Genomic DNA, 21,876 nt, shown 5'->3' with positions numbered 1-21,876 from the left:
TTTCTGTGTTTAATTAGCTTCCTGAGTCAGTGCCTGGTTTTAGGTCTTGACATTTTTGGCATGTGAAATTTTCTTGTGTATTTGACCTTGGCTTTATTCCAGAATAAATATTTTAAGCTGCTAGTTGTGTGTAGTTTTTTTTGTCTTTGGTCTGAGATTAGGGGGCAGACATAAGGAGCACTGAGAGAAGTGAACTGTATAAACCACAATTAGAATTGCAATGCACAGGTGTCTGTAGATCTTACACAATTGCCAAGCTTATTTGTTTCTCAAATGATAGGGGCTTTGGGAGTGTATTTTGGAGAATAAAGGGAGCAGAAGGCCTTCCGTTTGTATGTTAGGGTTGTGGGTTTGGCTGTTTGGGGTTTTTTGGTTTTCTTTTTTTTTGAAATCCTGCTTTAAATTCTTCCAGACTTGATACATTTGATATCTTTACAGAACCAGCATATTGAATGGTTGAAAGTGATCTACTGTGGCTGGAGATGCAGTTTGTAACTGCCTTCAGAGAGGAATCAGCATTGAAGAATAAAAATTTCTTGCGTAATAGCTTTTCTTTGAGCATCAAATTAGGTCTTGTGGTTCAAAAATCTGAATGCCAGCATTGAAAATAAGAAGACTTGTAATAATATTAAAAGAGAATGACTTTAGCATCAAGGTTATGGGTGAGTTCTGCTGCAGGGCCTTGAGGATCTTTTTGGGAAAAGAGGCATCTTAAATCTCTATGCTAGTCATGCAAAATATTATTGCAATGAAAAAATAGTGAAGCGAATAAACAGCAGCTCACAGTACAGGATGCTTGATGCATCAGGAGTCCTAGTGTTCACTGTATTTTGCAATTTAATGCACAATATTTTTTTAGTTCTGTATTTCTGTATGCTCCACTCACTGTGTTGGAGCTGTATTCTTGGGATGTGAGGTTCCATTAAAAAATAAATAATAATCGCAGCCCCCGCTCCCCCCACGTACACTCATTTTCTGTAATATGGTAATGATATCACCGTAGCAGTAATTACGGGTCATCTTCATTTCTTTCATCTCTGCTGGTTCTGATGGCTTCATTCCTTTGACGGAGAAGATTTGGCTCTGGGTGCTGTGATTATTTTGTTAAGCATTATTCGAATAGACAGGAGTGAGAGAAATTAATCAATCCAAATGCAATTAGCATCATGTTTAACCCAGTGATGGACGTCTCAAGGTGAAACAGGCAGGGGAGTTTCAGACATTATTATTCAATCCAGTGGCTCTTATCTAAATTATAATCAAGAGGTTTTTATTGGCTTTGCAGAGAGAAGATGTAACTCTTTCCCTGCTTTGGGGGTCAAAGGGATCAGATCTTTGGCCCTACGGGATATTGGCTGCAGGCAGCTACTAGAATTGGGAGGTACTGTAAGAGTTTACTGTAATATGGGGGTCACTCAGGGCAAAATACCTGCACATCCTAATATCTGTGGCCTGGGATATAAGTTTAGCAGCTCCCTAGTCATTGGCAGGGTCATCTTTGCACCTTGCTTTGAGCCTTTTCATTGACTGACTTTGCCCATCTGTACGTGAATGAATACTGTTGGGAGTTTTGGCATTCGAAGCTCTGTGAACATCACAGTTTGCAACGGAATGCAAACAGAATGGTAACCTCCTTGCAAGGTAGGGAAATCTGGTTAGGAGAACAAGGTAAACTATTCTGCAGAGAAGGAATCTAATTTTTCTTAGAGCAGATATAATTTTATTATTTATTGATAGCAACAATAACATTTTTGAGGATTTATTAATCTGAAGCAGATCTGCTATCACTGCTGGATAATCCTGAATGATCTCTGAGATCTCTTACAGGCATAAGATAAACCATGACTACTATGTGTGGAGAAACCAAGGTGGAAAGAGGTCACGTAAGGATTTCATAATTCAGGAAAGCGTTAGGTATTTGATTACAATTCTTAAGGCTCTAGCCTTAAGACACTCACTAAACTGTTTCAGTGGTTTAAAACTTTATCAGTCTCAGCTATTTACCACTTCTCTATCAGAGAGGACTGTTCTTATAGCACACTGGGAGGAGCAGTCCTTGTGCCTCACCTGCTCCAACTCACAGCCTGGCTTTGTGCAAGCTTTCACCTTCTCTGGCATTTCAAAACAAGCCATGCCAGACGGTAAAGTACAGCTGACATAAAGTGCACATTCTGCTGTCTCATTCACCAAGGGAAGGATGGTGATGTTTTGTACCAAGGGGGTGTTATTATTTAAAAATGCTGCAGCAAGACTTGACAGAGCTCATCTTTCAGAGCCTGAATTCTAGCACAGTTGCTGACTCCTTTAGCATACATCTTGTGCTGGTTTTGGCTGGGGTAGAGTTAATTTTCTTCACAGTGGCTGGTATGGGGCTGTGTTTTGGATTTGTGCTGAACACAGGTTGATAACAGGGATGTTTTTGTTATTGCTGAGCAGGGCTTACACAGAGCCAAGGCCTTTTTCTGCTTTCTGTACTGCCACACTGGCACGAGGTATATGCTGGGAGGAGACACAGCTGGGACAGGTGACTCAAACTGACCAAAGGGATATTCCAGACCCTGTGACATCATGCTCAGTGTAGAAAGTCAGAGGAAAAAGGAGGAGGGGAGGATGTTCAGAGTGATGGTGTTTGTCTTCCCAAGTCACCATTATGTGTGATGGGACCCTGCTCTCCTGGAGATGGCCGAACACCTGCCTGCCCATGGGGAGCAGTGAATCAATTCCTTGTTTTGCTTTGCTTTCTCTGTTAAACTGTCTTTATGTCAACCCACAAGTTTCCCAGCTTTTACCGTTCTGATTCTCTCCCCAGTTCTGCTGGTGAGGGAGTGAGTGAATGGCTGCATGGGGCTTGGTTGCTGGCTGGGATGAAAGCACAACAGTCTGTACTGAGGCTGTAACCCCATCTGTAAGGTGGGAATTAAACCACTGTATGTTTCAAGAATGTTGTAAAGCTTGATAAACTCTGCAAGTGCTTTGATATTGATTAGTGAGAGATGCCATGGTAATGCAAGCGTATTCCACCTGGAGGTTTATGCTGATTCTGTCATCTTACCTGAGGAATGTGTTTCATGAGTGTTAGGTGATTGCAGTAGTCTTCAGTGTCAGTGTAACTGTTCCTGAGGTACAGCTTGGAGTCTCTGCATGTGCCAGTTGTGCCTCCAGTGAAGGTGACTGACCTTGTTTTCACTAGCCACTGCTCTCCTGAGATGGTTGTTCAGCTCTCGCTGAAATTGGGCATGGGGTAGCATTCACTGGTAAGTATTCGTCAAAGGCCAACAGTCATCAAGTAGCAGCTCATTTGACACTTATATTAGGAAGTACACAGCAGATAGCAGAGTAATTGGAGCTCTTTCTGTGAAGAAAGAGGAGTGAGCTGGTGCCAGGTATTGATAGGATTTTGGGGGTCTGGTTTGAGATAGATCTGCATGGCCCAGTTTCTCTTTCTCTGACAGAAGTTCAGATTATGTTGTCTGGGTTATAATATTCTCCTGGTCTTGTCTGTCATATGCCTCTTTTTTCTTTGAGGGCTGTTCAGTAATATTGTCAATCTTAAATATTTTTGCTGATTTTAAATTATGTTTTTGCCTTCAACCCTCATCCCCTGACTTATTTTTTTATTTTTTGTCTGCATGCAATATAAGTTGAGCCCAACTAAAAGATGTGACTTTGCAATTGGCTTTCATAAATTCAGTCACTCCCACAGTTGCTCACAGGCAAATTCCTCCAGGCCTTTTTTATGCCCTGCCAACTAAGAAAAAGAATCATTGTGTCTTCTTATCCTAACATTGTATCTTAGCACATAAGAAATCATTCCTGATGCAACAGACTTGTGATAAAAGGTTAAAAACCAGAGAAGTGTTCTGCTGTCTTTCTGTAATTCATATTCTTTGCCCTAAAATGGCAATTTCCATTGACAGTGCTTCAGAAATAAACCTTTCCAGTTTTGTTTTCTGTGTAGTCCAAGGACACAGCTGTAGTTTGAGAGTGCATGATTAGTACTTTAAAAGAATCCTTCCATGCTGAAAAACAAGTTCTTTAGTTACCATAAATATAACTGAATGGGAGGAATAACTGATAAGCTAACAAAGTATAACAGTGCCTAAGATAACCTTTTTGTAGGCAAGAATGTGGCATTCAAAATGTGACACTGCAAGACATTTCAGAGCTAAAAACATTAATTGTATTTCTGGGTTTTATTAGTAGCAAGACCTTTAGATTTCGGCAAAGCTATATTTTCAGGTCAGAGAAGGATCACAGTCAAATTTTTCCCATAAGTTGTACATCTGGGAGAGAAGCTAAGAAGTGCTTCTCAAGCAAGTGACTTTGTATTAAAGTATCTATAATTTGAAGATACTTGCAAGCTTTGTTTTGAGATTTTTAGATAAGCCTAGAAGTAGTAAGCAGTGAAGATATAATGTTCATGATGAATGTGTGATAAATACAGTTTGTCACATATATCTTATCCCCAAGTGTGTCGTGGATATATTTAAGTGTATATTGTGTTTAAAAAGTGTGCACGTATGTGTGTTGCTAAGGGATTCTCCTGGATGAAAGTTGCTTATGTAAGTATAAATCACTGTTTTCCTTGCTGATTTTAAAGCAGTAAATCCTTCCATTATTTCCTGGCTATCTAGACCTTATGACACAGTGTGTCCTGTGCTGCCGTATGTGTGAGAAGGCTTTTTATGGGGAGCAATCAGGCTGGACCCCAATCTCCAGTGCAGTGGTTTTTTCTAATTAAATTGTCACTGGAAGGAATATCCGGAACAGCAGTTTTCATTTTCAATCGAGGAAAAAACATTATGAGTCTTTGTCATTTGATTAAAAGTTACTTAACCTTTAAATTGCTACAGATGTAAAGATAGCTCTGAGTTTCCAATGTAATCGCCTCCAAGTTAAAATCAGGAAAATCTTTGTGTAATGAAACCCATATGTCATAGTGAAAGGATGCAAAGCACTGGCAGAGTGGGCTGCTCTAGCAGGAGATTCTGCACCCAATCTTGTTAACCAGGACTGCTTTTGGTAATCCCTCATCTCCTCACTTGTAGGAAATCAATCTGTACTACTGAATCTTTTCAACCAGCAACTACAAAATTTACTGCAGAGAGGCAGCTTGGGGACAATTGTAGTAAAAACGGAGCCTGAGGCAGCAAGGCTAAATGTGGGATTGAGGGATTGAAGTTCTAAAGAGGAGATTATATTAAACCTTATTCTGCTCCCCTATTGAGTAGAAATGTCTCCTCCTCTTTTCAGCCCCAGCCTTTCCTACCCAGTACCTGTTCTTGAGATCTGCTTGTCAGATCTTGCCAGGCAGCAAACTTAATTCCTACAGTACAGCATTCTCTGTTAATTATAATAGCCTGATACCATTTTTCAATACATTTATCTGAAAGGGTTTATTCAAGCACTACTTCCAGTGCAAGCAGTGCTGATATCATCTTAAAGTGTTTTTTTCTGTGGAGTTCAGTGTCTTCCTCCTCCCTAGTAGGTGAGGTTAATTTGTACCCAAGCTATTGCGATGGTATCCATTGTTGATTTTTCTATTGTAGTAGATGCACAGCATAGGCAAGGTTGTAAATTGTGACTTGTCATGCAGATTCATGTTTCTGTTTCGTGCTGCGCAGCCTCTGTAGTGTGTGTTTGCTGGTACAATGAAACCTGTGCTCAAACCTTCTCTTCCCTTGAAGTCCATGGTTTAAACAACCATTGTAAAGAAAAAATCCCTGAGGTTTTCACTATAGTTTTGTCCAACCTTTTAATTAAAAAAATCTACCTCTGTCTACTATTCAAATGGCTTCTGCTGGTCCCTTGGGTAGTTGCTTAAAGCTGGTTTTACCATCTCTCTTAGCCTTCAATCGTATTTGGAATGTGGGTGATGGTTTCTTCATTCACGAGCTCTTCCCTCACTCCAACAAGCTCCATAAGACCCCAGTGGAAATGATATTCCTATTATTAAGAATGCATTTCTCAGCAGCAATACTGAGCAGAGAAGTCAGTTTAATATTAGAGCCTTTTACTGTGCAAAATCCATCAAATCATACTGCAGTGCAGATTAAAGAGAAACAAAGGTGAAGGAATAGCCAAGATGTTTGAACACAGTACCATGTAATAAAAATTTGGCCTGTGTTTACCAGGAATACACTGAACTGTGGTTCTTGGGCAGATAAGGGAAGCAGCTGAAGCAGGGGAGACAAGATTGTTAATGTTGTGGAAACTTGCCCTCAGTTTGGCTGTGATTTTTCTGTCAAATGAGGATGTTTCTTCCCGGCCATTTTCATACATATACAAAGATATAAGATCCTTTTTCTTTCTCAGTTTGGCATCATATCTTTAAAGATAAAGCCCTGGTGCAAGCCTGAGTCTGTGAGGAGACGAGGAATACAGAATAGCAGAAGGCTGTCTCCTGCTCCTAATGGGATTTTGTAGCAGCATGTGCGAGTTTGTTTCAGAAGTCAGAAATGAACAGATGTTGGTATAAATTACCTCTGTGTCTGATGTCTTGCAAATTAAAAGCGCGGTTGGCATCACTAAACAATTTCACCAGGTTGGGGGGGGAGCGGGTGGTGATTATTGTAGCAGGTCGGTAAGAATCTTTAAGCTGCAGCAGAACAGGATAGCAAGGATAAAGGAATGAAGAATAAAATGAGAGGTCTGTGAATTAATCAGAAATGTTAACATCTCCGATGACAAGTGAACAGGCAGGCACGTGCTCTGGAGCAACCTCCAACCCACAGTAATTTCACTCAGCGCACAGAAGGAGTCTATGCTCTGCCTGATTTATAGGGTGCAGCCCTCTTTGGGGGAACAGAATTGACATGCATTCGTATATCTCCTGTATGGGACTTGCACTCTGGAAAACTTTCCACTTTATCAACTACAGTTCAGCTTTGTGCTTCTCTCAGTTAAGAGTGTTTTAAAACCATGCACTATTGTGGCAGCAAGGCAGGGAGGTGTCAAAGAACTCAGTGCTAAGAATCTATTCCAAGCTGAAATTTTAAAAATCTTTCAGCTTTATTTAGTCATGTTCTTTGTGCATAACAACTTAGTTCCTGGCAAAATAGCAATTCACTCTGTTCTTCTGCAGTACCCTCTATCCCTGTGTCACTTCAGCAGCAGTTAAAACATACAAGTTATCTTGGGGCTGGGGAGGTAGAGGTACAAATGAGTACTTTTGTGATAATTCATGCTGTGAATCAGAAGCAGGATCCCAGGTGATATAACTCACAGCTGGAGGCATGAGGCAAATAGTGCAGTGATCTGCTTGAACCTGCAGCCAGTCTGAAGCATGTTCCACTCAGGACAATGGACTTTGCAGCCTACAAGTATCAGTATGTAACAGGTTACATACTTTTACATACAATTAATTGTTTTGCAATTTTACACCTCATGATAAAATTTTGTGTAAACAAATTAGAATGTAATAATTTAAAGAAGAGGCTTTAAAAGACACAAATTCTGACTTTTATGTAAACAACAACAAAATGTCTTTATCTGAGTGCACACTGAGTATTGTAAGCTGAACATTTTTATTATATTTTAGTCCTGTTCTGACAGATAATCAATAATGTCAAAAGAAAACTCAACATCAACAACAAACCCATCTCCAGTTTTTATGCTAATTTTGATTTCTGATGTTTGTCTCAGTAGGAAGTCAGGAATTGAATGGATAAAACAGAAAATTAATTCCTATCTCCTTCTAGACTGTCTTGGAGGCTAGGTGTGGGAAACATGCATGCTTTCAGCATTCCTGTGAATAAAACCCTCCATGTTTTGATGCCTGCCAGTCCAGCACAAAGCTTACACCTTTATTCAAAGGAATTGGAGGGGCACCATTGGGAAGATTGTCTTTCTCCAAGCCTCAGTTGCTAATGGTGGTGTCTTTGATGCATTGTATTGTTATTGCAAGGCACAAATAGTATTAGGGCTGCTCTGCCAGCTTGTGAGCTTATGGATTCTCAAGTCAGAAATGTCTCATGCAGAAAAGTGGCTGTGTAAACCCTGCTGTAGTACAGCTACCAGAGATTGATGGTACCAAGAGTGAGAGAGAGACATATAAGCCTTGCCTTGCCGTATTAAACATCAAAGGACTGACAATGCAGAGAGAAAGAGAAGAGCAAAGCTCTATAAACTTTACTTAATTACCCTATCCATAGATGAACTGCATTGAAGGAATATAAACCCCATTATATTACAGCATCCAGGGACTGACACTGCTGCGAGAGAGAAAATGCTGCCTAATTTCTGTTGAAGACCACATCATCCAGGGACCAATAATCTTGAAACGGAGAAAAAAAGAATTCCAGAATCTCTGACAGATTATAACATACAGGAGCAATTGTGCTGAGATAGAGTGATGGAGATTTGGATTTCACCATTCAGAGACAGATAGTACAGAGAAAAGGAGGTGCTGCAAGAGCATAATGCAGTAGGAATAGAAAGCATAGATTGTATGTAATGAGACAGCCTGTGGGAATTACTGCTGAGTTTAGAAGATTCCAGACCCTGCCTGCATTTGTAGGATGTCAGGAATTCAAGCTGAAATGCAGTTTTATTTACTTTCCACTTTAATAGATAAAAAATAATTCTTAGTTTTGGTACAAGCACAAATCTAAAGGAATTTCTTTTCCTATGGTTAAATTATGTTATACAGTTATACAAATTATACAATTGTTTGAGTTTCTTGGCTTTTTAAAAAAATACTGATTTCTTTTTCCTCCGTTGTGATTGCAGCTAGAGAAATGACTCGAGGGAAATTCCTGAACATCCTAGAGAAACCCAAAAAGTAGCTGCATCTAGCGTTTGGATGAAAATACCCCAACCAGGTCATTTTATGTACTGCGGATCCAGATGAAGCCCAGAACATCTAAGAAGAACAAAGCTCTTGCTCTAGACCTTCAGAAGCAAACATCTCCTTTTGCTTCCACAGCTCATCTCTTTATGGGAGAAAACGTACGATATGCACAGGTCACAAGGACTGCAGTTGGTTGCATTGGAATTCAGACTTCATCTGACCATAGGATGTCCAACAGGAGGACTTGACCCTGACATGCTGTGACACAGTTACCTGTTTCAACCAGCAGTTCAAAGTGAAGTCAGTGTCCTTATTCAGCTGCTCTCAGGGGCAGCCTGTTTGAGGTACACAGCAGATCTGACACTGGCCAGTGTCCATCACGAGGCCTCGACCCTTTTGTGTGTCTTTTGTCTTAGATGCATTGATTTCCTGTGTGCAACTCCTGTGCTGAAGGATTTGAGCACAGTTTGGGCTGTGGATTGACCAAGAGCGCCAGTTCAGCAGGAGCATGTGCTTTTAGTGTAGAAGCCAAGTGCAGTCTCTGCATTAGATTCCAGCTGCTCACTGCCTTCAGAGAAGCACGTCTGGTACTCTGAGGAAGACCTCCAGACCTTTGGTATGCCAGGAGCTTCATTTCACTGCTAAGTGGTTCTCTAAGTGAAATTGAAACTAACAGACCACAGGGAGTAAGGCATGTTACTGTGTCCTCAAGGAAGATGTCCTCACAGAAGCTTTGGCCAGTACACAAAGAAACAGCTTTGTCAGCCCTCTGCAATTCTTTGCTTCTTTGCAGAGCTAGAAACTGGAAAGAGTTATAAAGTTGAAAGATGGTAATGTTTTCAGTTATCACTCCAAGAAGTGGCAACAGGGTTGTCAGCCACATTGTGAGGATGGTCTGCCTATACAGGATCTCAACATTTCTAGAAATAATGTTTTGTGGTATTTTTAATTGCTTATAAACCAACACTTCCAAATTTTCTTCTCCTACAAAACCAGAATTTTTAAGAGAAAATTCTGTGAGCTGCTCCCTTTCAGCTTCAGCACACTGTTCTTACAGTTTAATGCCTTTTTCTTCTGTTCATACACTTCTACATATTCAGCCCTTGGAAGAAGTATAGAGCATGTTCAGACTTTTTGTTTTATGCAAGAGAATAATGTTTTTCATTCCATCCTCTTTCCTTTTCCTAGAAAACAACATTTTAAGCATTAGTAAGTATGTTTTTTTTTAGGGTACCACATAATGTTGAAACATTAGATGAAGAGCATAGGGGGTTTTCTATTTAGAAATGTTATTTTTACCTTGCAGGCTTTTCAAAACTTGTCATTTCTCAGGCTGTAGTCACATATGAGAGGAGAAATTATTTGGAAATAGTACATGTAACAGGCTCTCCTTACAGCACTGCATTTTTCTGGCTTTGCAGAGAGAGGAGACTCTTTTTGGGTGCATGTGCAATAAGGAGGGGGAGATTTTTTTAATCAAATAGACTTCTGACAATTTTTACTAAATTGTTGGTGACCCTTTGGTTTGCAGTCTGTGGCTTTGGTTATTGCCAGCCAGAATTAGGCTTGTTTTGGATAGCTCCTGTTAACTAAGTAGTTAAACCCCATATCCTGAAAAAGACCCTGCACAAATTTAGGAATATCAGGAGCCTGATTTAAAACTTAACAGAGTTATTTGTGTCCTTCACAGTTTATGCAGGACTGAGCTTAACAGGAACTCCGTCCCTTGAGAAAGAATTAAGACAGATGAATGAGAAGAGAAGCTGAAAGTGGTAGTTCAGGAACAGAAAAAAACCCGATGGTGCAAACTGATGTTGATGCAGCTTTAAGCATTGAATTATACATTTGAAATGCAAATTTAAGTTTGTATACTATATATGTAATATATGTACACGTATGTGACAAAATGGGATACTTCATCTGCACCACCAGGGTGAGTTTGTGCATTTTATAGAGGTTTCTTGGTCCAACACATTAAGGAATTGAGATCTGAAAGGAGGATATAGGAAAATATATGAAAGCCTGTCCTGGAAGTGTATGTGTATTTTCTGATATCTGCAGAATTTTGAACTCTAGGTAGTTTTTAGTAACATATATATGTTAAAAAAAAAAAAAAAAAAAAAAGAAGAAAAATCTCCTTTTATCATACACAGTACTTACCTTCTACAAGGCAGCCATTAACATATGCTTCAGAATTGTGGTATTTTTTGGTTTTGTACTTACCATCTGTAGAGATGAGCCAGTGATGTTATTTTTTTATTGGCAATATTTATATGTATTTTTGTGTGTTAGCCAGAGAATTTTTTTCTGTCTGTTATTGCTTTTGGGTTTAATAAAATGCAAATGAAAACCTCAGAGGTTTGCCTGGGTTTCCAAAATAGCCCTCTGAGATGCTAAAGCTTTTGCTTGGCCACTTAGGCAATATTATTCTTCAGGCTCTTCTTCGTTTATCTGCATGCCACCACCTCAGGGTTTGGCCTGTGGATGTTCCATTCCCATCAGTAAATAAATATTTGTCAATATCCAAATGCTGCTAAGGGTTTTCATACCCTTTTGAACTCTATTTTTTCTTTCAATGCTATCCTTCCTGACATCCATGCAGTTATCTATACAGGAAAATCCGAGTGACTTTTTGTTACTGATGGGAATGAAGAGTGTAAAAAAATCAAGATTTGGTAATATTAATCAAGCTGATGCGCTGTTTTATAAAGTGTTTTCATTGGTATATTAGATGTTACTATGAGTTTCTTGGAAGTAAACTCAATATTTATTTGGTTCCTTTTAAATGCCAGTGTTACGTACATTCAGTTATAAAGGCCATTCATTTCAGTCTTGGACTATCAAATGCTTTGCTATCTAATCCAACTGAGAAGAAATTTTTGTTTGTTTTGTTAATTATTATCAAAATAAAAGTCTATGTGCGCTGGCAATTGAATAACGTTATTCCATTTAACTCAGAGTTTTGCCATTACAAAATTACAATTTTGTAACAGTCTTGTAACTCACAGTTCTCAACTTTGCTTCATATTTCCCTCAACAAGACACCTAGAAATGACAGATTAGTGAAAACTGACTAATCCATCTTGGAGGTAGTGTTTGAACCTTATTCTGGTTTTACTGATTTTTATGTTATGTAAAAATGTTAGGTACTATCACAAGTCAAATCACAAGCCCGTCTTATCTGTAGTCTTCTCTTTGCTTATAAACAGTTGTAGAAGGATAGGGAAGGATATAAACAAAAGGCTTACACAGTGATTTTGTGTTAGGGTAACTTACATAGCATCTAGCAATCTGTTTTATTTGAATCTGGTCCACAGTAGACCCTACCCTCCATAAATTTTTTTTAGTCCCAATTTGTGTGTTTTTCTGACCTGAAAAATGCCCCAGGACAGTGAGTTCCATAATTCAGTTATACAAAGAAAGGTTAAAAATAATAATAAAAAAAAAAGTTAGAGAGGGAAGTTGATTTAAATCTGCTTACCTGATAATTCCATTTTGAACCTTTCATTTCTTTTATTGTAAGGAACAGTTGTTTGAATTTTTTCTTCTTTACTGTCTGTGCACTACTCATGATTTTTCAGCTTCTACTATGGTTTTTGTTCCATGGTTATGTTCACCTTCCTTGTGTTCACAATGTTCAGTTGTCTGTCTTCTATGCCAGCCTGAGCAAACAACAATTTTTCCAAGTCACAATGACAGTGATGCCAACCATTCCATGCTGATGAATGGACACCTGGCAATTCCATCATCAGCCTATGCAGTATGTGAAAAAGGTAAATTTCATCTTGGTCACATCATCTGAAATCCTGGATTCCTGGCCTCCCACAAGTTCAGTAACTTCTCATAAACATTTCTGTAGTACTTCTAAACTAATAGAAATTTTTAGATATATGCAATCAAAAGAAAAAGACAACTTGCAAATTACTGTTGCAGAAAGTCCACAGTAATGCATACACTCCCCTAGAACCAGCAGTCATTCAAAAACACCAGAGATACAATCTCAAGAGAAGCACTTCAAGCATCCTCACATTTGAGTTTCTCCTAAGTAAGAACCTCAAGCAACAAGGATACTTGTAGTAGGGAAATGTGTCACATCTTTGAGTGAACTATCTGAAAACTGCATGCAAACTTGATACAGCATGAAAATAATCCTCACTTCTTAGTGTTGTACCCCCATCTTCATATGCCAGTCTGTACTGACACTTTTGAAGAAGTCATTAAATAATCCTTAGTAGAAGATGATAATTCATTGAAAGACAATTTTCTAGAAGGTTGTCTCTGTATCTTCAGCCCAAAATTTTATAGTTGGACAGAAACTTCCCATGGAGCAACAACTCTGAGCAGATAAAAACAATTAGAAGAACAGATGCAAATGTTGTAAACACATTTCTGTTATCACTATAGCAAAACCTTCCCACCACAGAATACCAAAACCCACATCCACTCCTATGTGCACATCCCAGCATATGCATCATCCAGGGTGCCAGATACATCCAGAGGGTATTGCATGTGTGATGCCAAATATGCATTGCCCTGATAAGAGATGCACCTCGATATTTTTAGAAGGCAAGAAAAGAGAAAAAAAAATCTAAAAAGAGAGACAACGAAAATCGGGGATAAGGAAATGAAGAAGACTGGATCCTTTTTGGATTTACATAATGCTATGATTCTTGGAACACATTATTTCTGCAAGCCAATCTTTACATCGCTGTTTTGAGTTTCTTTCAGGAAATGTGAATGTGAAATGCAATATCCTGAATTCAAATAATTGTGGCCAATCATAAAGTCCACAGAAAGACAGGTAAAAGGTTAAGTAGCCAGAGATCCAGACTGATCCAGTTGCTATAGAGTGTAATCCACATTCAGCATAGAGTATGTGCAACAATGCCAGTTTTATTTAGAGATTGTGCTAGATTTTCAGCATGGCAGGATCCCTCCACATTTTGACTTCATCATCCACTGAAACTGTCAGTTTTTAGACTTGACCTTTTCCATTGTGTCTCTTTGAGGAGGATGACTGACTCCAGGCAGCTGATGAGTGTACAGAATAGGCGTTTTCTTGTTGGGTTTGTGTGGTTGACCTCTGCCCTGCCTGCTGATTCCTATAGTACAGATCAGTGACCAGTGAAGCCCGAATGCTCCCTGCCTGTCTCTGTTATAGACACCTCAGTAAGGAACAGAAAAGAGGAAGAGGGCTGAGCTTGAAAGCCCTTACTTAATTGCTAGTAGAAAAAATGGGTAATAAGAATGACCTTGCACCTTATTTATTGACCAGATCTCTGTGAGGACAAAGTACTTGCCTTGGTTCTGTATCACTTGAAAGGCTGGCTCTGTGGCCCATAGCTGGTGAGTAGGCATAATAATATAGGGTAATTAAATTTTGTGCTTGTAGACACTTACATGCGAGGGAGGATTTCCCTTTCAAAAATACCAGGCACCATTTTCTTCATAATCACAGAATTTTAAGCTAATTTTGAAGCAGCAGAAATTTGCCATTTGCTATCTTCCACTTACTACGATAGGCCTAAATGCGGCAGGCTGCTTATGAAAAGGCAGGAAGAGAACTCACCAGCTATGAGAATGAGGGACAAGAGACCAGCAGAGCGACCCAAGTGGGCACAGATGCTCTGGCTGCCTGGTTCTGTGGCCTTCAGTTTGTTTTCCTCTCTCTGTATTAAAGTAACTTGTTAGTTATAGCTAATTTTAATTTATTTTTATATAAATATATAGATATGTATGTATATTGATTATCCCAAATTACCTTTCAGGGAAAGCAATGGCACCTTTCTTTCTCTTGTACACTGCATGGATCAGTTTGTCATCCTGTCTCAGGATTTTCCCCCTGCTTTGAGCACTGAAGCCAAATAGCACTTGTAAAAACGGGAGAAATTGCTTCTGTTGAGGCCCATTGTGGGAGGAATCAAGGTGAGCCCTGATTTGCCGAAGGGATCAGTTTGTAATCAGCTGCACAGGAGTCAAATGGATCTGCAGGCCACGAGTATCCTTAACAGGATCAGCTGTGATATTTTGCTCAATATGAGCTTGTATTCAAAAATTAGGGAAAATGTTTTGCTGAAAAATATTTGGTTGATGGTTTATGCAGAAAGTGTCAGGTTGGAAATTAGAGGGACTATGTGTCTTTCTTTGCCTTGTTTTGATAAGAGAGCTTGAGCTGCAGTCTCCTACCCACCTCACAACTCATGTTTTTAATAATTTTGTGAGAATCTTAGGAAACCTGTCCTGTGAGACCCAGCACGTGTTCCCTTACACGAGAACTGCAGTGGTCTTGTTTACACACATGCTCCTTCCCAGCCCGAACTCTGGGGCCGACCCATGGCAGGGCCTCGCTGGAGAAAAGCACATGCCAGGTGCAGCACTTCTCTAAGGGCAGCCCCCAGCAAGCCTTAGCAGAGACTCGAGCCAAATCTTTGCAGTCAGATGTTTGGTTTTGATGGTGCATTTCTGCATGGAAGCGCAAGTACCTGTGTACCGCTGGACATGACAGAGGATAAGACTGGAGTTTAGAGAGCTGAACTCAGGTTTCCACCATGCAGGTGGACAGTGGAGATGGAGAAAGGATGGAGAAGGCCCATGTTCCTAGCAGCATGTGGCTGATGCCCAGCCACCGGCCCCATGCTACATAGCTGAGCCCCAGTGCCTGGATTGCTTTTCTGGCTGTTTCTCCCTGTCCCCTTCTCCTGCCGGTGCCCGAGAGGCGGCTCCCTGTCCGTCTGTGGCGCAGGGAGTGCTGGCTGCCGCTTGTTAGAAGAATTCCCCCAAGTCAGACCTATGGTACGAGCCGTGTGAAGCGGAAGACAATTAGGGGCTTATTAGTGTCCTGGGGAGACGTGTAACTTGTGTTGCTGGGACTTACCAAAACAGCGAGAGTCTTACCGGCAAGCTCCAGCCGAGAAAAGACTGAGGGATTGTCTCACCTAATTACAGGGAATGGGCCTCTTTGTGTTTGTGATTCGGTACGGTTGTCCGATCGCTTTTCTCTGGCTGCTGGCTCAGGCCGAGCTGGAAGTGTGCTAATTAGAAGAGAAATGGACGTAGTGATCCTGTCAGCTCTCGTTACCGGCGTGGACAAAGCCGAATATTATTCTGAGGCAGTGTTTTGTGAGTGTCCCCCTTCCAGCTCTCATTAAGGGCAAGGTTGGTGGACGGAGAGGGGACTTGACCACATGGGTTGGCTAATGGAGCACAGTTACCGTTACTGTGCTAATTAACGGGCTCAGGAGGCAAATGTTTCTCCAACCAGCAGTCCCAACAGCTGCACCTGGTGCTTCCAAAACCCAACCATCTCGCTGGGCAAGCCAGGCAAACACTGTGTGTACAAGCAGAAAGCAGGTTACATATGATGCATCCATCAGCCATCCAAAGGTGCAGAAGAACCAGTAAAATGGTCAACACAGAGATGGAAAGAACATAGTGCTGCAGTAGCAGCACGTCAAGCTCCAGCAATCCCTTCTCCCCAGTGACTCTTCACATAGAGGACAATGTGTCAGCTTCTGCCCCTGGAAAGTGGATAGCAAAGAGAGAGCTAGGAATTGCCAGGACCTCCAGGTGCCATCAAGAAATAAACTTCCTGTGAATTGTTGTGATCATCACAGCTCTTTGCATGGCCAGGAAGAAGAAAGCTGGAAAGATGAGGTGACATGGAGATGAATCAGACTATCCCTCTCTATGTTGATGATGGGATGCTTATGGTCTGAGGTGAAAAGCAAGATGTACATACATACCAGGATGATTGTTCTGCTCCAAAAGGCAGTTAGGCAACATTGAAATGATGCACAAAGGTTAAGGTAGGTGAAGATGATGACCAAAGGAGCCACAGAAAATGCTAAAACCAAAATGTGTACTTTTGTGCCATTAGCCTGAAACTACAGTAAGAGTAAAGAGAGTGACAGCAGAGTGACCTACTACAGAGCGAGTAGAGAGAGACAGAAGACAAAGCAGGAGCCAGAGCAGGTCTGTCGTGTCACAGCAGCTGAGATGGCCTCAGCAGAAGGGAAGACTAGTGTGTGCTGAGGAGGCTCAGTGGAAGTAAGTAGTTTTATTAACTTGTCACACAGACTTTCATTTAAAAATATATGTAGCTGTTTTGTAAACAGAGTAACTTGTACAAGTTAATTGCTGGTTGATGTTTCCAAAGTTAGGGGAATGTATTAGTGATTAAGTCTGATTTGGATGTTACAATCATTCTAAAGGTCCTTTGTATCTTTGGGCTAAATGTAGTAAAACATATAACCATGTCTTAAAGCTTTTAATTTGCTTCCTCTCTTTTAACAGCATACTCATTGCATGCACTCATGCATGCTTGGGTACTGTTTTCAGACATACTTTATCAAGGGTTAAAGTTGCAAGAGATTCCCTCTCTAGTTTCTTGGGTTATTTGTCCCTGGTGGTGAACCTGTGTCAGCAGGAGGGTTTGTGTCCTCCCAAGTCTCCAGCAACAGTCTCCTGTCATCTTGGATGGAGATGAACTCTGCCCTGTGCTTGTGCCTCCTTATTTTTTCTGTCTCCAATAGCTGTGAACCAAACAAGGATCCTTTTGCCATGGCAGCATGTACAGTATGTCCAAGCCCTGCACTCCTTCAGAGCTGTAAAAGCCTTTCCCTTTTAACTGGGGTTCATTTCCCACTGGCTGCTGTGATGGCTTGAATCTTAGGAGTCTTGATCTTAGGAGCCTGATCTCCAAAGAGGGCTTGAGAAGTATCTTCTCTGCAAAGAGGTTTATTCTAGAAGGAGGAGATGTATAATCCTCTTACTAAAACCCAGAGAGGAAAGGAGAAAATCTTTATTGCTCCTGCCTTACCTGAGTGAGCTGGCAGCTTTTATGCTGCCTCACGAATAGAAAGAGGCAGAGAGAAATGTCTGAACACAAACTCTACCTGAGCTGAGGCTCAGTGAAACCCACATCTGCACTGCTTTCCAGTGCCACAGCAGAACAATTTCTGAAAAGGAGAAACTACTGCCTGTTACACTGTGTGGCCACTTGTCTTCCAGACCCTTCAGTCTTGCTCTAAGGAGGAGTCACAAATCACTGGCAGAAAACTAATGACCATCACACCCACCTCCATTTTTGTGCTCTGGGAGCTCAGGAGTTGAGTGGCCTCCCTGTGTAAGGGTTGGTGACACTTCCCATGTCAGGCCTTCCTCAAGAGATTGGCCTTACTAGCAGACACCAGGAGAAAAGACACACTGCTGGTTTTGCCAATTTATTTCTTTGCCCAAGGAAGTATTGGTGTCCCTGCTTGTTACACCTCTATTTGACTGGCCTACCATCTTGCTGTATTGATAATAGCATGTCAAATTTCTGACCTCCAAATGCAGATAAGGATCATCTGAGCATAAAAAAAGTGTTGGTTTTGTGTCCTTGTGAGGATGCCATTCTGATAAACATCCATCATACAGACTAGCAGTACTCAAGAACAATGTGAAGACAGGTGAAAATATGCAGATGGAGGGAAAGGATGCAATGGCTTCTTGTGGCCTTCACTGAGCTCTCCTGGCATTCATGTAACACTCACTAGTTGTACGGTACCTGGCCCATGGGCTGGAGTGGTGTTTGGAGGACATCTCTTCAGCAGTTTGAGTTATCAAGTGCACTACCAAAGTCATTTAATTCACGGTGACCTCACCAAATATCAAAACTATTGTGCTGTGCATCATGGGAACACACAGTGAAGGTCTCTGTCCTCACGTGGTTGTAAGCAGATGAAACAGTAAAAGAGTGGAAGGAGAAAAGGAGACATCAAGATGTAAAGAGGCTTGTTAGAGGTTATCAAGCACAGTTCAAAGCCTGTAACTTCTTAGCCACAGTCGAGTGGCCCTTCCACTACTTCCCATCTGCTTTGTTGTTTCATTAAATAGATGTGGGTTTTAAAGTAAGGAAATAAATAGAAATGCAAATGCCTAAGCAACCAAAAGGCATAAGAAATTTAAATAACAATAAATTACAGTGCAATACCAGACACTTTAATCTCCATTTTAAAGACCTGTAAGAACTATTATATGAATTTAATTTTTAAGTGACTTTATGTAGTGTTAAAGATTTGAGAATTTAAAACTAGAACACTAAAAATGAAGGTTTCTCACAGTGCTGTTAGCTGCACTGTGCACAGTGTGCACATACATTTAGGAGAAAGCTTTGAGCATTACAGAGATCCTACTAATAATTGTAACATCTTCACTGATGTAGAACATTCTGACCTTGCCGAGCCTTTTACATTTATGCGCAGAGGGTGTAAGTGCTACATTGCAGATTTCATGTAATTCTACACTTGCTCAGTCCAAATGTTTGCCAACAGACCAGGATAGGAAAAATGTAATTTTCCTAATTTTGCCATGTTGAAAATCTTACTATTGCTCTGATGATCTGTGAGTCTGATCCTGCTTTAACACAGAACATTATTAAAATGATCACTGCAGTTCTCTAGGGAGCTTAAAACTGTTTTCTCTAGCAAAAGAGAGATCATTTCTGTTATTCATTTCAATACTTTGGAGAGGGAGGAATTTGCTGCAATAAATATTAGTGTACCCCATTTGTGTATGCATCTGGGTAAGGTTTACAGGAGTTTTACTAACAAGTATCAAAATAGTATTAGCAAGGTTTTTTTGGTGGGAGAAAACTGTGGAAATAAAGTGATATGGAAGACTGAAAGAAAAATACAGGTAAGTGAGAAGAATCAAGGACTTAGAAATAGGAACTTAGAGGACAGGAGACCAAGATAGGTAAAGAAGTACATTTTGAAAGACAGCAAGGCATGGGCAGGAGGCTGGAGCAAATGCAAAGGAGGGGAGGAGGCAGACTGTTATAAATGCAGTATAAGAAGAGAAATAGTGAAAAAATCGAAACATGAGGGAAGCAAATAGGAAGAGGTGGTGGTTTTCAGCAAGAAGGAGGTCAGAGAAAAGCAGAAGTTTCATGAGCAGTGGCACCAGCCAAGGAAGTGTGGTTTTCCTTGTGGACGTGTCTCTCAAGACTGCATCATGTGTGCATTCTCTGATGCCTTACAGGAGATAACGCTCACACTTCAGTGAGGGCAGTCATTGGATTTCTTTCTTAGCCAATTAATGTAATAAAATGTACAGAAAAGTACTACCTACCTGAAAGTTCTCTGGAATTGGCCTACAGGTTCAAAAGTCATTGGGACACTCACGTACACCTGTGGATGGATGCTAAGATTAGATGATTAATAGCTGGAATTGCAAATGGACAGAGTGAGTGATAGAGAATGGGAAAACATTAGGAAAATGGGGATTTATGTCTGCTATTAATGCATTTAATTTGCTTTATAGCCATTTCCTTTCATGGTTTTACAATTTCTAAAAAATGAACAAGGATCTGTTTAAAGGCTTCCTCCCAAATCAGGCTGACCTCACTCTGTCCACACTGGTTGTTTCTGGGGAGAAAAATCTCTTACAGCGGTTTTGTCTCCAGCATGCAGTAAGAGAGATTCCAGGAGCTGCCCTCCCAGCTACACCATCAAAACTTGCCTGGGACCTCACTGAAGGCATATGTGGAATGAAGATACTCCAAAAGCCTTCTGGTCTTTCCATACTGGGGTGAATTGCAGCTCTATTACTGAAACACACAGCTAATTCCTATCTCATTGGTTCCTGCTGCAGTTATTCTCATCTGATGTTTTCTAGGGACCTCCTCATGACTATATACTGTGGGTTGGACAATACTTGTATTTTTACAGGGATGCCATTTTATTTTCAGCTGGTCTATCCCTCATGTCCTTCCATATTTCACTCTCTTAACAAAATTTCCTGATTTTCAGGTAGAAGGTGTCATGTCAAGAGGTGTTAAATAGGACAGAGCTGACTGCTGATCTCTGGGAGGGAGATCTCTCCATCTAACACAATACCTTTTAATGCATCATTATCCTTTATTTGTGGGTCTCCAGCCAATTTTTCAGTCCATCTAGTGGTGTAGCCAAACCCATTTGCATTAATTTTGAGTAGGATTTATGTATCAAATCTTTACTAAAATCCAAATGTATCAAATCCATCATGTTCCCATCATCCACTAATTTTGTAATTCTATTTTAAAAAGCAATCAGGTTTCTCCAGCACAATTTGTTCTTTAGAAATCCCTAGTACCTATGCTTGTTTTCTTATCTCTAGGTGGTTAGTAATTTTTTCCCCTTTTTAAAAATTCTATTATTTTACTGGAATAAATTCTATTATTTTACAGGAATAGCTATTCCTGGGAACTACAAATTTGCTTCTTTTTGTCTTGTTTTAATGATCAATAGCACAATTGCTTTTATTTAGGCAGCTTCCTAGTTTTTGTAACTTAACAAAATTATTGTCCATGACAAAAAAGTAACATTCGTCATTTTCCTTGCAGCAAGTGGATACATGTCTCTTTTGTCCTGAAAACTTGAGTGTACAGGCAGGGTTTTACATAGCTGATGAGCCAAATGTGCTGTCAGTGAAACAAACGTGTGGAAATCATTGACTTCTTAAGCGAATCCAGTCAGGCTTTTTGCCTGGTAATATCCATTCTGGTCAATTGTTATTGCCTACTGAAGAAGTATCAGGAGGGCATTTGTACATGATTTTATTATAATGTTCATAAAAGTCTTAAACTAAGATGAAATAAAAACAGCATCCAAATAAGCTACATACATATTTGGATACATATGTAAGCTATAAGTATTATTGAGGGAAGCTAACAAAAAGAACACTGTATTATCAGAGCAGTAAATTAATCTTGGCTCAGCATTGGACTGAAGATTGGTCATCAAAATAGTGCCTAAATAGTCAGCCCCTATAAATTCTGAGAAGCTGTCCTACCACACTGGTTATAAATCCCAGCTTGGAGCTATACCAAGTAAACAGAGTCTGTACTTTCAAGGTCTGAGTATCTGATGTCTTCTAATGTCTAGCACTTACACAACTTCAAAACACCTTTAGGTGGGAGAAGGTATGGATAGATGCTCAGAATCAGCTGTCCCTGTACTTCTTCCCTCAGAGTCACTTCTCCAGCTCTGCAGGAGGTTCTGTCAGTGCCTTAGTCAGAAGACAGTGCAGGGGCATACCTTTTGCTGCTTGTGCCTGACTTGTGC

The 21,876-nt window shown here is 40.3% G+C and overlaps 1 protein-coding gene and 1 long non-coding RNA gene across 7 annotated transcripts in view; one reads left to right on the top strand and one right to left on the bottom strand.

Annotated features, from left to right (window-relative positions):
• Positions 1 to 11,721, top strand: part of LIN52 (lin-52 DREAM MuvB core complex component) — a 41,714-nt gene extending 29,993 nt beyond the window's left edge. Inside the window, exon 6 of the mRNA XM_039552123.1 lies at positions 8,731 to 11,721. Within this exon, the coding sequence (XP_039408057.1) occupies positions 8,731 to 8,786 (56 nt within the window). The 3' untranslated portion in view covers positions 8,787 to 11,721. The remainder of the gene's footprint in view (positions 1 to 8,730) is intronic.
• LOC109144038 overlaps positions 1 to 21,876 on the bottom strand; it is a 55,690-nt gene that overhangs the window by 8,279 nt on the left and 25,535 nt on the right. For 5 of the 6 annotated variants that reach the window (XR_005601941.1, XR_005601939.1, XR_005601940.1 and 2 more), the window contains 3 exons: positions 19,904 to 19,962; positions 12,273 to 12,453; positions 5,978 to 9,975 (listed from right to left, as the gene is read on the bottom strand). This is a non-coding gene — a long non-coding RNA (uncharacterized LOC109144038). Of the gene's footprint in view, positions 1 to 5,977; positions 9,976 to 12,272; positions 12,454 to 19,903; positions 19,963 to 21,876 lie in introns of those variants that run through there. The other variant, XR_005601944.1, reaches the window with a different exon arrangement.

Source organism: Corvus cornix, chromosome 5 (assembly GCF_000738735.6).
Source record: "Corvus cornix cornix isolate S_Up_H32 chromosome 5, ASM73873v5, whole genome shotgun sequence".
NCBI lineage: Eukaryota > Metazoa > Chordata > Aves > Passeriformes > Corvidae > Corvus > Corvus cornix.
Note: the sequence above shows the minus strand (reverse complement) of the source record. Positions and strands in the feature narration are given on the sequence as shown.